This window comes from Helicoverpa zea, chromosome 9, assembly GCF_022581195.2.
Source record: "Helicoverpa zea isolate HzStark_Cry1AcR chromosome 9, ilHelZeax1.1, whole genome shotgun sequence".
Classification (NCBI taxonomy): Eukaryota; Metazoa; Arthropoda; class Insecta; order Lepidoptera; family Noctuidae; genus Helicoverpa; species Helicoverpa zea.
In genome coordinates, this window is record NC_061460.1 from 10,446,304 (window position 1) to 10,462,140 (window position 15,837).

Consider the following 15,837-nt stretch of genomic DNA (forward strand, 5'->3'; position numbering starts at 1 on the left):
TCATGTACATAAAATTAAAGACATGAAAATGTAACTCATATTGCTGGCTTATCAATTCTGCGTAAGTAAGGTTATTATTTTTTTTAGTTTTCAAACAAAATTTCCATAATCATGGTGTGTTTATTTGTTGTGTCTGCATGCTTCTTTTATCTCAGCTAATAATCTGCATGCTCGTACAAGAGCTTTCTTTTAGAAGACAAGCATCAAATTAATCCAGGATATTAGAGAATGTAATCTATGAATACTCAGGTTCCAATTTCAAAATCGTGTTCAAACCATAAGCAAACTTATAAACCTCATCATTCCATAATCCAAAACAACAACGAGGTTTGACCAATCTATGGTTTCCCATCATAAACATACCACCTACTTGTATCTCAGATTTATTTGACTATTAGATCTCAAGGTTATGAGGGCCAGAGTACCAGTAAAGGACAAGTTTTGTTTACCATGATGTCACAAACATAGTGAGGTCATGAAACCATAGTGTCAAATGACCTTGATGCAACAACATTGACTCTTGGAAGTTCTCGATCATGGTTTTATTTTAGTAAAGCATGTAAACCATATTTGGTTTTATTATCTAACCATATTTGCTTTCTGAGTCATAATTCTATAGTAAACACTTGATTTAATATAATTAGAAATTCAAGGCTTGCTTTACTTTATGCACTTTTGAATAAACTAATATTCTTCTTTCTGCCCATTTCCCTATCAGCCATCATACTATTCATTCCCTAAGCTAAAAACCAATACACGTAGTTATTAATCCAATTTAAATTCTAATTAATAAAGTAGGTCTTCCCTATCAAATGTTCAGCATTATCTTATTAGGTACATATCTTAATATAAACACACACCAATTTAGGATATAATGAGTCTTCTTATTTCAATTACAAGGCGTACATTATATGATAATGTTAAATGTAAATGCAGCCATTTATTTACTTAGTAAAGTAATGAGCGAACTTTCCTCTGATAAGGTGCAAGGAATTACTTTAACCTTGGTAAGAGGAAGTGACTCATTTGATAACACAGACCTTGCCCTGCAACAAATAAGCAGAGGTATTATATTATTTACACTTTACAAAATGTCTCTTGATGATTCCATATCTGCTTGCAAAAACAGAACTTTTCATTAAAAAAAAGTTGAAGCTTCTGGTCTCACTGTAAAACATAAATATTTTTTTTATTTGCCTAGCCTTTTGTTGGCTTCAGTCTAACCGGATACGGCTGTATAGCAGTGTTTTACAAGGAGCAACTGCCTGTCTGATCTCCTCAACCCAATACCCCTAGACAGAACATAAATAAATACATCTCATAGTTCCTTTTTTAAGACTGAAATTGTAGATTTGTACAAAGAATTATTTATCCTAACGCTTAGCACCATAAACAGCATTGTTTTCAGTCATATTAGCACCAAAACTTATTATTGTTTAATAATGACATTAGTTACTGTCTAACATGATAGGCAAAGTGCCAAAGATTTGTTGTACAATAGCATTTGCTAGCCAAAACACCAAATCAAGGTTGATTAAACATTTGTTTATATCAATACCTCTTGGTTTTATCTTGGAACATCTGCTTGTTCAAATGATGAGAAACAGAGTTGATTTACTTATGAAATTATTGAAATAGGAATAAGTAATTAAAAAAAAAATGCACTCAGCAGCAATGTACATTACTTATCTTCCCTTGACTGTTTTCTAATACACCAAAACCTGACATAATTAAAATCTTTGCTATAAATGCTTCTTAATTCTCCACTGATTTCCCATTTTCTCCACCAGACAACTAAACCAGCCTACAATCAAAGTGACATCGGAAACTATAACAGAAGAGGAAGAACATACTTCAGAACCAGTGCATCAAACGAGGCGCGTCACCAGGAACGCAGCTCACCTCATCAGGACTTCAGACTACTCCTCAGAAGAGAGCCTTGACCGACTCAAGGGGCGTTCTAAAGAAGTAGAGCAGGTAATTGTCTTAGAACGTAAAGCATATATGTATGTACAAAGATAATGAATGAATGCCCCATTCATAGTGGTGTTGAGAAGGTAAACAATTGGTCTCAATGTCGATTCTAATGAGGTTGCATTCATCGATATTGTAGTGCATCTGCCGTGAATACGAGTCGTGAAAAGGGACCGCGCTATTCGTCATCGATCACTTTGTGTCATAATCGCCCCTGCACTACTATGTCACCAGTTACCTCTTTTAGAGTACGAAGCGTAAACATTAAACATGTTTAGAAAAAACTTATTAGATCATTTCCTAATAATAATGTCGGGTGCAGATGTAATACTCAAAAATGGCTGTGACAAAATCTATTCGTAAAAAATATTCGACAAGGACAAAAGTACATAGCATAGGTACCTACTTGGTACCTAAGAATGCGAAGGATTTTCTTACCGTACCAACGAATTTTACGATATGTTATGGCTATACGGCAGCTGAGAACTTAAAGGTGGTCCACGCAGGTGCGACTTCTCAACCGGAATTATTGTTTATCGACAATGGCCGGTTGGTAAGTCACCGTTGAATATTGGAAGCTATTGGGCTACGCATACGCGGTATAAGTAAATATGTAGACACATTTTATGTTGACGATATCAGAAAGCATACAGCTATCGGTCCTTTGTTTACACAGTTGAGAGAATCTAAACTGGTTTTTCTGACACAATCTTAAAATCGGATTTGTTGCGTTAGATAAGCCGGTTCTAGATCGTATCTCGATGTGTTAATATTACCATCTTGTTCACATAATACTAAGCTTTTACATATGTATAAAGCGCATGTTTTCATTTATACAAAGCCGCGCCGTCTGCATTTTATTGCAATCAGTCTATTAGCATATTACCATTTTGTGGCATCTGTTTCCGTATGCAGATCGTCGTTGGCGCGAATCTACTTAAATGTTGTTTTAAAGTCAACAGTGTTAAAAGATTGAGTGTGATCAACAATGTGTTACAAGGCTACGGTTATGGCGGTCGTAAGATCGAGGCCTAGTGTGTGTATAGACGTATTTGTAGTTCCGAAATTACTTTAGGCCGTAACCGTAAAAATGACGTCTGAAAATCTTAAATTCCAGGATTCTTCGATTGATTTACACGTTTTTTAGCTTTAAGACACAAATTGTTGGTTATGCCATTTTCTCTGTCTGATACAAGTCCCTTTCTGCTTTTACCCGCAAATTAGAAAACCTGATAAAAAATATACTACTCAACCAACATCTTCGTCTAAATAAAATTCGCAGAATACTGATTTATAATAATTTAAACTTAAAAAATATTCAACGTACAACCAGATGTCCGTTAAAATTTGAATAGTAGTTGGTTTGCGTCACGCCCTAACACCAGTAATTGTTGTTTCAAGGACTCGCGTACGTATTTATGGGAACTGTAGCGGCATTTGGCTGTAGTCTTTCGCCATGTCGAGCGAAAATGATCGCAAATGCTGAGAAATTTCTGTTTTTACTTCCCGTTTTAATGTCCCGATGAAATAAAATGAACAGTACCTAAATATTCAATTCTGTTAGCGTATGTTGACCTTACAATAAAATTCAATAAACGCTTTTAACCTTCATATAAATATCCCGTTTAAACCCACCGCTATCCGCTGTTTGAGCTTTTTAAGATAATCCCAGTGTGCTTAGATCGTTCACCTCATATCACGTTCAGCTGCGCTTTACTCGTCTATCTTAATTGAAAGGCAATTGTAATGCACCTAACATAAATATCAATCAAGTAATTGAACTTAACAGACGCCCACATGCAACTTTAATGAACGACTTCTTTCTCTTAACTTATGCTCTTTAGGTTTAATGTTCTCATAGTTCCGCTAGTTGCTTAGAATGTAATCCATTCTATTGTCACAGTTTACGGCAAGAAACTTGAATCCACACATTAACATGCAGTCACGGAAGTCTAGAACAATGTGATAATGATAACACAAGTCTACTTAACTATTAATTACAATTTGTCCTGCTTCAAATAGCGCGGGCTTGTAACGCCATCGCTTAGATCGCTGCGCTTGACATTTCATATTTTGCAGCATTCGATCTTGAAATATGTAATGAATATGACCGTTAGATAAACACCTACATTTCGCGACGAGGTATTTTATTGTTGACTGAGCTTAGTAACGCTATGCGCCCACTGGCCGCCGGTCCTGCCACAGTCAAGCACTAGAAACAGGAAAACATAGCGATTATCCTTCCAAATATAGCTGGAATCAAACTTCCCCCGCGTGGTTTATTTTTGAATTGCCCATACTTCACGTATGGGGATTATTATTTCAAGCCATCTGGCGCCCTACAGTCGCTACGAGAAGATAGCACAGTGCATTTGTTTCTTAGCAAACATAGTAATTACTCATTCAGAACGGTGATTCTTAGATTCCTGACCTAGTTTTGGATGTGGTGCTTAATTTAGAAATATTCAAGGATCGTGGTAGAGGGAGGCGCGGTGCTATGAAGTTGCTATGGTGATTCGGTGAGTGAAATTACGCAATTGAGTGTATCAATCGATATGTATTTAGTTCAGTGAGGTCTGTGTGCGTTGAAGATGTTTTCTCGGACGTTCAAGGTCGGTTACTGATTAGCCTTACATAAGTGCATGCATACATTATCTGACTGCGTCGCTCGTTCGTAGTAAACTATTTGGCGCATTGGTCTTTTCTGTATGTTATACCTACGCATAGTAGGTACTAGTTATAAAATTATAGCGCATGTGCATTGTCTGGTCCTACTCCGTCGGAATCAATACACCATATCACTTGTTGTTCGTACGATTTGTTCCTCGCGATTCACCTGTCCTGTCCGGAATATTTATTGCATTTAATTATCAATTTCGAACTTGAAAGTTGCAACAGAAGGCATTGAGTACTCCAACAATGGTATTAAATCGAGGCAGTTTTCCTGTTTGTATTTAAATTAAAACAACTACTAAAGGATTGTTGTAATGAACGCATAGCAATAACTTAGGGCAAAATGACAAACTCCATAATGTCCTCCTTGTTCTACGAAGTTCTATATTATATCCTCGATCTAAAAAGTACGCCGAGGGACAGTGTGTCTGCGTTGGCCTATAACTATAACTGTTCATAATTTAATTCAATTTACTCCTCCGCTAATCGTATTCGTCTACTTCCGCACTCACGAATATGGTCACCAAACCGTTTGGAAGTCTATATGGGGCTTCAGGAAGAGCGGGACGAATCCGCTTTGATGAAGCGGATATTGATCATTACTTGGAATTGATCAAAAGTACCTATATTTCTAGAGTGTTTTATTATTATTGGCATCAGCGGTAACATCCGATTTCCTCAATGCTGACTATTTTCCTTTTAAAATCTAGGTCGCTGCTCAACATGGTTGGCTTATTATGTCATGTATTGTGTTTGGGTAGCACGCTTATTTAGGAGCTTCGCGCTTCAATGTCAAAGCCTTAGGTGAATCATAGTTCGGCTTGCACTAACAACAATGCCACGCTTCGGTAGCCTCCGACGCTAGTCTTCAGTACTTGCGAAGTTTTTGCGTACATTGCTGTTACCAATGATGTCATTACGATGACTGTTGGAGATTTTTTGTCTTTACGTTTAACGAGTATGCTTAGTTCTTTGGGCGTTGATTTTAATTTAGACTCCAAATGTCGTTGAACCCGAGAAAAAATGTTACAGGGTCTTATCACACATTTTTATGATTTGATGGATGAGGACGTCTTTTTAAAGTTCTTTATAAAGGCTTGCCCGTTTCAAGTGCAGTTAGAAATTAAATTATAACTTATCACAGCCTCAGAGTTTATGTAGACTGACATTAAGAGTGTAGCGGATGCGATTATGCACTTGCCATTTCCAGCGGCTTACTTGATTACACGATTTTCTTCGTGAATTAAATACGTATTGCAAATGCATAGCGATTAGCGGGTCCTTTTCTACTCTTCGGCTTTTTGAGACAACTTTTGGGAGCTTTTTAAAGAATTACGTATCATTTAGACGGGTTAAGAAAAAGGTGTCTGATACTATTCTGAATCGATTTCTAGTTAAATCAAATAGTATTTAATCAATCTGGTTCATCCGGTTTTCAGACTTATTCGTGAACTCAGTATGTTATTAAAATCAGAATCTGATATCCTCAACATGCTTCAATCAAGGATCGAGACATACATTTCAAAACAATACTAAGTAGATCATGATTTTCAAGTAAAAGTTGCTTAAATTAGTAAGTTCACTGCCCTAGAGCAAAGTTACTACCTTCCCGATCCAGTGCGATCTGGTTCCTTGTATCATACTGTGCAGTCATCTTCTCTTAGGCCTGCGATGTTACACCCAGATACATTCCCAGTTTTAATTGATACGATAACCAGACGTGCAGGACGACAACGCTTAAAAGGAAATGTCACGAGCCATTTAAGTTAACGCCTTGCACCGGATAGTGATGCTAACAAGATGGACGTTAATTACGATATTTTGGGTTGTTGAATGAAGAGTAATTTTGGTTTTGTTGGATGAAGTTTTCTCTTTATTACATGGATTTTTTTGTATCTTGGGCCATGAAATGGGCCTGTAATTATGTGTAGAGTACATAGCTGCATTTCCAAATCCAAATCACAAGTAGGTAAAAACAGACAGCAAAAAATCTTGGGTTCCCTGATTGGGTATCACCCAGTAATATTACTGTGTATCACCCAGTGTTAAGACTAGAAGTTAAACCTTTTGTATTCTCAAAACGACTCTACAATCGCCATCAACAGCTTTTCAGGAGCTTCGAGACTCAGCTTTGTGTCAATATGGCATTGATAACCAAAGACGAATTTACCGCGTATCACTCGTTCGGCGGTTACTTACCCTCAACCTTGCTGTATTGTACGCTCATTTTATTATGTTAATCGACTCGCCAACGCACCACCACACAGGTCGACAGTCTGACAACGACTGACTCCCCACCGCTCGATCCGGTATTTATAACCGAGTGACGTATGCGCACGAGGCGTCATAATAATGACATAACCTATACAATGATGCACATGTACCTGCATACACTACATCTCTCCCTTGTTGTTTTGATTTTAACCTTGTTTCAAAAAGTCCAACAATCAAACTCATAAATATTTTGGTAATTTCTTAAAGATCTATCAAACACCTGCAGCACAACAAAACCACGCTATCAGATCAGTCCACCGATCACACTGCCATCAAACTGATTTACTTTGTTCCGTTTCCATTTCATTTCCCTTTCCATTTAAGGAGACGACAGATATCGGTGATACTGCAGGACACTACATCCCTTCCCTTGTGAAATAAACATAAATAAAAATCCGTCCCTTTGCAGACGGTAACATACCAGCATCTGCTTCAGGGTCAACAAGACAAATTCGTAGCAGTGATATCAGGCCGGCAAGTTTAACTTCAGGTTTTGTAGCCGCTGTTCCGGCCCTGTATTATATCTACACTAGAGATGATCCGTCCATTTGGCAGACATCCCGCCAATCAGTCCATGTGAAATCAAGCAAGTCTGAAATATTGCTGTGCCTTCAGATAATGAGCACTCATCTTGCTTGGTTCGACTTCACTTAAAACTGATACAGAATGCATTGTTCCAAGGTAAAAGATCGGCATTAGGGTACCTCATCAATGCTTTTCACTCATTCAAAACCGTACGAGCCGTACGAGGAAAGTAATCACATAAGATCGTCCCAATTGAATGGTGACCTAGATGGACTGTTTCCAATTTGATGATGACCATATACTTTGTCATCCATTTAATGGCGACCACATACTTTGTCTCCAATTTAATGGTGACTCTATACTTTGTCACCCATTTAATGGTGACCACATACTTTGTCTCCAATTTAATGGTGACTCCATACTTTGTCACCCATTTAATGGTGACCACATACTTTGTCTCCAATTTAATGGCGACCACATATTTTGTCACCAATTTAATGGTTTAAATTGTAGTTCTATGTACGAGTTAAGTACTTTGTGTGCCTTGTAAGCAAGAGAATGCTAACTCAACTAATTTTGGTAATATGTAGTTTTTAATTTGAGAGTGGAATATCAAAGCCTATCATTATCTCAGCAATGTAACAAACAATCTGGTCTTCAACCCTATTGATCAGCGCTAGTACTTTGCACGTTTCTGCTAGTACACTCGCTGAAATTCTGATATAGGCTTTAAATACCCTACATCAATGTATGTCCAATATCTAGTCAAGAAACTGTAAGCTTCTTAGCATTCAACACCCAACATATGAATACCTTACTGCATATAATAGTTGGAAGCGACCTGCATCCAGCGTCTTCCGGTGACCTTTATAAGGTCGTCTTTATAAGGTATCTGTGGAGATCAAAGGGGGAGGCCTATGTTCAGCAGTGGACGTCCTATGGCTGAGATGATGATGATGATGATGATGATATAATAGTGCGATAGGAATACTTATATTTCGGTTAGGCATCCAAGAACACTATTATCACCGGACATTGCGTTCTGTAATGTTTGTTTGCTTTTATTAATGTGGTTTTCAAAAATTAAAGTAGTCAAAGAATTATTATGCTTTGATGGTAAGCTTTTTAGTGTCATGGTTACATATTGATTATAACGAAGGTGTAAAGTAACATTACGAATCAGATTTTAACTAATTAGAACCATATTATGTAACGAACGCACTTTAACAGGTGTCACTAACTTTGCACTATATATTTTGAAGCTGTGACATTCTGCATCACCATAAAATAGAAGAGTCCCTGACCCTCAACTCATGCTCTTCTTCCTTTCAACAAGGTGACAGCAGCTCACAAACAGTTTTCTAGTCGATGCAATTTTCCTTTTGCAAAACAACCGCTAAACTTTCTAAAACATTTGTCTACACATAGATAAATGTGGGATTCTAATTCTATATCTCAATTTCATGAGCAGCTATGCTGCTCTCATGTCATACTTGACCTCATCAATTTGATGATCAGCTTTGTGCTGCTTCCATTTTTAATATTTTACGCTTTTCCAATTTCATGACCGCGTATAGGTAACGTAATATATTTTTTTTTTTTATGTAAGTATAGTTGGCTGCATAAGTATGTTTATAGTTTCGTTCAAAAGCGCTTACCCTTTATTGCAGCTGACTTTATCTACGTTGTTTTAGTTAGACAACCAGAATATAAAAATATTATTATCTTTTATAGGGACAGCACCCCAGTAAATTTTTAAACGATTTGGTGACTAAGGGCAATTTTACTTCCTATACTTTAAGGAACACTTACTCAGATTATATTTTGCAGTAGGACTTAGGAACTTAATAATATTTTAGTTATTATTAACCAAATGTCGACGCAACTGTGTAGTTCAATTAGCACAAAAGAGTAATAAATGTCGATAAATGTAAATAGTGATAAAGTTCTTTACCTCTCATGCGAGTCCAATTGTCTTACGGTAACCTAAGATTGGTGTTCTAAGATCAATTATTATTAACCCTAACGCTATGGACACAAGACATTATTTTGTTAATAGATATCCATCCCACCACCCATATGGATCTTATCTTATGGGATGGGTTGAGGAAATTACACAACTTTATATTACAAGTAGGTGTGCACTTCAAGAATATATTAATGTGATGATTTATTAACTTGAGATCAATAAATGGATTCTATTTCATATATGTTCATATATGGTTACGTTATTCGCTCCTATGGAAGCATATTCTTCCACAACTCTCAATGTACTTATACTGCTTATTGGTACTGCAATACTGTAAAACATAATTTGCAAATAACAATATTATAATGAGGGCCACTTTGTTAAACTATTTGTAAACACCAATGTAAATCAATAAAAAAGAGGCTAAGATACCAATTAAAATTCATTCAAGCCTGAGTCTTGAAGGTTTTAAAAGCCCACGCAATCATCAACTTTTGAGAACTTGATTGCAACAATCATCCATGAGCTAATCATCATTAGACAGTTCCCAGAGTAAGTATCTACATTGGAACTCCTTCCAGGTATCATCCTTAAAAGATTTTTTGGCACAGATGAGAAGGCCCAGTTGGGTAAATGATGATGATGTCCTCCTAGCCGATTATCGGCTACGGCGGCTGTACTCACGTAAGGGGATTAGCCAACTGCGCAGGACATATTATAGTGCACAAGCATTATTATTTTATTCCTTCACTCTCATAACCCGATGGGACGGCAATCCGACACGACCGGAAAGAGATCAGGCGCAGGACCGACATTTACGTGCTTTCTGATGCACGGGTGTATCAATCACCAACTTCCAGGCCCGACCCGGGAATCGAACCCGAGACCTCGTGCTCAGCAGCCGCGCTTGCAACAGCTAGACCAACGAGGCAGTTGGGTAGATAAAGTAGCATTGTCAAATAAATCACAGATTGCTCCAATGCTTAGTTCCATATTCTTTTGATCTAAGAGTTTTATATCAACCTAAAGTACTGAAATTACAATTGTGAGCTAGCATGTTTACCAAAGATTCTATCTATTGAATACCAAAATTTTGATCCACATTTTCCAGCTAGTATTGCTGCTTGTATGCTGTTCTACTGTTCTGTATCTTCTGGAATATCTCTGTTGTATAACAACCTCTTTAATACAGCAAAATAAAGTAAAAGTATTGAAATTATACCTAGGGTGACTGAGCAACTGTTATAATTAACACTATTATGGGTAGGCAACCCACTAGAGGTGTTGATGGACTTGGATGTTGTGCATAGGTGAATACATACCAGTATAGCTGGGCGAGTTCTTCAACATACATGGCCAACCTACTACGGTCCCTCAATGTGCTGTTTGGTTAACTAGATACCTAGCACATGTTTGTCATTTGTAGAACCGTTGAGTATATAACCCACCAGTTTGTTCTTGTAATATCCTCTATATTGAAAGCACTTGAATTAAGTTAGTTAAGTACCAGAACAATATAGCAGGTATGAGTTGTTGACTAGACTCTGAGAAGTTAAGTTTGGAAGCTTTTTATGATCCAAATCACCGGGCACAGAAAATATAAAAATTATCAAGATTTACTATTTAGTTGTTGCAGTAGTTGACAACTATCGCCAGATAATTTATGCGTGTACAGTCAATTGAATGACCAGTAGACGTTCACTACCGTTAACTGTCAAGCTGTCAATTTAATGACCAGTAGATATAGACTACTGCCAACTGTCAAGCTGTCAATTTAATGACCAGTAGATATAGACTACTGCCAACTGCCAAGCTGTCAATTTAATGACCAGTAGATATACACTACTGCCAACCATCAAGCTGTCAATTCAATGACCAGTAGATATAGACTACTGCCAACAATCAGGCTGTCAATTTAATGACCAGTAGATATAGACTACTGCCAACAATCAGGCTGTCAATTTAATGACCAGTAGATACACACTACTGCCAACCATCAAGCTGTCAATTCAATGACCAGTAGATATAGACTACTGCCAACAATCAGGCTGTCAATTTAATGACCAGTAGATACACACTACTGCCAACTGCCAAGCTGTCAATCTAATGACCAGTAGATACACGCTACTGCCAACTGCCAAGCTGTCAATCTAATGACCAGTAGATATACACTACTGCTAACCGTCAAGCTGTCAATTTAATGACCAGCAGATTTTTGGAATAGAATAGGTCTTTATTTGCTTAGAATGCAGGCACTTACAAAATAGGATTGTAAACAACATAATAAGATCCGTGTACATTCCGCCTTGTTGGCATGCAAGCACAACAATTATTAAACACAATTGATTATAAGGCAAATAGGTTATTGTATTATATCCTCTAGGAAATCCCACCACTGCTAAAATCGTCTTGACGACAATTCAACAACCAGCAACTTTATATTGCTTCCAATAAATGCCTATTATTGAATAAACTTTGATGCAGGTTTAAGAATGAGTAAACTGATCACCAAGTAATGATTTTGTATTATAAATTACTCATTTGATAAATATTAACACCTGCAATAAATATTGCTACTTCCATTAGAATTGTAGCAAGGTAAACTTAAACAAAGAATTACGTAAAAAGGTTAAAATTTGTTTGCAATTCGGGTGATACATACATGAACATAAAAGTTATGTATACTTTGTCATTCTACTCTCTTCCCTTCCTTCTTTCCTTTTGCTCTTTTTAATATGATTGAATATTAACATCGGTCAGAGGTTACTTGTTGTCAAAGCTTATTTAGCATACATTAATTTGGTATAGGCATGAATAGGACAAATTATTTAGTATAACCTTGTATATCAAATATTTTTCTGGATCACAGAACTAATAGGTAGTTCAAAATTATAAAAATTAGATAATAGGTAACTGTTGGTCCAAACACTCACGGTTTTATCCTCGTCGCCAATGTATTGTACGCTCATTTTATTATGTTAATCGACTCGCCAACGCACCACCACACAGGTCGACAGTCTGACAACGACTGACTCCCCACCGCTCGATCCGGTATTTATAACCGAGTGACGTATGCGCACGAGGCGTCATAATAATGACATAACCTATACAATGATGCACATGTACCTGCATACACTACACTTGCTCACGCTTTTCTAGTACCTACACATCAAGTTCCACTTAGTAACACGAACTTTTATCCACAGAACGAGATCAACAGCCAATATGAGCGCGTGTCGACGAGCTCGCAGCGCTACAAGACGCTATCTGACGTCACGCTGAGCCCTATATACACGTCACACGGCGTTACTCATGACCGGTAAGTTGTTATCTAAGGGTATTTTGCGTCTATGATGTCTTATAATATCGTATCATCAGAAGTACCTCATTCAAATGTGTAAGGAAGGGAAATCGACAAGTGAGTGTCGTCAAGTGACCAATGTTAGCAAATCTCATGTAATAAGTAGTTTTTATGCATCATAAAAGTTTGTAATAGTCCGACTCAGTGGCGGCTGTACCTTAAGTGCACTCGTGCGCTGAACCACCAATTCAAAAGATTTAACAATTACAATATTTTACTTTATCTTTATTTTTAAATTACCATTTCAATATTTATTTTACATACATTTATTATACAAAAACGTATAAAAAATTAAATTTCCAATTATGGTCAAAAAGTTGGAGCGCTTTACTAAACTAATATCGTGCGCTCCGACGAGCGCACGAGGACTGCTAATACATCTTGTATGAGATACGAATGAATACGCCTGACGCGTGAAACAAAAAATAGTTCATAGAAATGTACTGAGTAATGAGTCGGTTCCCGAGCGCCGCACGCACGAACCGAAGATTACCGAGAGCACCCGATTTATGACGAATTGGGCCGGCCGGCGTGGGCGCGAGGCGACGGCAGCCATGATTGATTGACAACTCTGCATGTGCGACGCGTTAATTATTGATAACTATTTCCGTAATTGTTTTGATTCTATAATTGAACTTTTGTTATAATTGAACTTTTTTATTCTGTACTGTGTTAAGTATCAGTTGAAATGAGTATAAACATTGATTATATTAAAGAAAATAACAAAAATTTTCAAAGTAAATTGAACATAAAATTGGCCGGACCGCCACGGCCCTTTTTAAGTTTAAAACAAGAGTGCAAATCGAAAAATAAAACATTTACACGAAGTTTTAAAAGTGAAATGTATAATAAAAAGAAATGGTTGTGTGGATGTGAGCGTCTTAATGCATTCTTTTGTTTTCCTTGCATTATTTTTGGCGGAGAATCGATTTGGACAGAAACTGGAATCAAGGATCTGACGCATTTGAGTGAAAAAATAAAAAAACATGATTCTTCGCAAGCACACCTACAAAATGTAATGAGTTTGTCTGTGTTAGGCACAGTCGACATTCGTAATCAGCTAGATTCTGTGTATAGAAGCAATATCCAAAAGTATAATGAACAAGTTGATAAAAACAGGTATATTTTATCACGTCTTATCGATTGTGTCAAGTTTTGTGGTGCATTTGAGTTAGCTTTGCGAGGTCACGATGAAACTATTGAATCTAGTAATGCTGGGGTGTTTCGTGGATTAATAGACTTTGTATCAGAGTTGGATACAGTCATGAAGGAGCATCTCACGTCGTCTACAGTTTTCAAAGGTACGTCAAAAACTATTCAGAACGATATTTTGGACTCAATTTTATATGTTTACCACAAAGAATTGTCGAATATTATAACAAAATGTGAATACGTAGCAGTTCAAGCTGATGAAACTACCGATGTATCGACGACTATGCAGATGGTAATGATTTTAAGATACGAAGAAAACGGACAGGTTCATGAACGGTGTTTGGAAATATCTTACGCCGCATTCCCATACTGCTGAAGGACTTAGTTCTGTTATTATAACCGAATTACGGGAACTTCAAATAACTCCGCAACAATTAATAGCACAATGTTACGATGGCGCTGCTGTAATGAGCGGGAATGTTGGTGGAGTACAGGCTAAAGTAAAAACCGTCTATCCAAATGCTTCATTCGTTCATTGTTACGCCCACCAACTAAATTTAATAATTGAAAAAAGTGTAAGTCAAAACAAAACCGTACAGAAATTTTTTGCTAACCTTCAAGCTTTTCCAAAGTTTTTTTCACGATCACCGAAGCGTACAGAAGTTTTGAAAACTATTGTATCAAAGAAGATTCCAGCTGCTCCGCAAACGAGATGGAACTTTAATTCGCGGACCGTTGATTCAGTACATAGCTACAGGGAGCCTTTAAAAGAATGCATGACGACCATTATAGAAACGGAAAATGATACCAGTTCTATAAATCAGGCTGATATGCTTCAAAGATATTTGAATGACAGCACGTTTTTATATTGGCTTGAATTTTTTAAATCTATTCTGCCACATAGTGAAATTTTATTCAAACAAATGCAAAAAAGAAATATTGATTTGGTTCATATAAAAAACTGTATTAATGATTTCGAAATCAGTATACAAAATGCACGTAACAACATAGATCAACTTGAAGAACCACCTCAAAAGAGGTTTAAATCGTCTAGCTCTGTCATAGCAAAAGAAGTGTGCGATATAATTATTACTCAAGTAAAAGACAGATTCAATTTTTGTGATCATTTGATAGCAGCCAAATTATTTTACTGCGAGAACTTAACCACATACCGTTCTAATTTTCCCGACAAAGATTTCACGATCACAGTTTCCACATACGCCGCTTTGGACAAGTACAAATTTAAAAACGAACTTTCCGCAATATACAGTCGCGACGATTTCACCAACGCAAATAGTGCAATTGCAATTTTACAGTTGTTCTATAATAATGACCTGACTGAATCATTTTCAGAGTCAATGAAACTGTTGCGAATTCTGTGCACTATACCGATGACTTCAGTCGAGAGCGAGCGATGTTTTTCTACACTGAAAAGAATAAAAACATTTCTCCGAAATACCATGTCGCAGGATCGGCTAAATGCACTGTCTGTGCTTAGTATTGAAAAGAAATTTATACAATCAATACCCGACTTTAATAAAAAGGTGATTGAACATTTCGCATCAGAAAAATGTCGTCGCATTGATTTAATGTATAAAAAATAAACATATTTTATATCAATTGTTGTTTTGTGGAATTTTAAGATTTTAGTCATGTGCACCACCAGTTCGATAACCCACCAGCCGCCACTGGTCCGACTGATATGATTTTTGATAAGGCTCTGAGTTGTACATTCCTTCAAACTTGCGTAATCTGGTTCAAAAATGTACATCCACTAAAACTGCAAAAAGTATGTCCTTTGTTTTACTCAACTGTGAGTTATAGTAAAAGATCTATCAGCATGACCTTATTTTCGTTCAAAATTCCTTTCAATGTCGCCAACCTCGTCCGTCTTCATAAGTTTCAAGTA

At 36.9% G+C, this 15,837-nt stretch overlaps 1 protein-coding gene across 1 annotated transcript in view; it reads left to right on the forward strand.

Annotated features, from left to right (window-relative positions):
* LOC124633181 (klaroid protein-like) overlaps positions 1 to 15,837 on the forward strand; it is a 35,748-nt gene that overhangs the window by 970 nt on the left and 18,941 nt on the right. The window contains exons 2-3 of the mRNA XM_047168329.1: positions 1,791 to 1,977; positions 12,622 to 12,734. Coding sequence (XP_047024285.1) covers positions 1,791 to 1,977; positions 12,622 to 12,734 — 300 coding nt within the window. The remainder of the gene's footprint in view (positions 1 to 1,790; positions 1,978 to 12,621; positions 12,735 to 15,837) is intronic.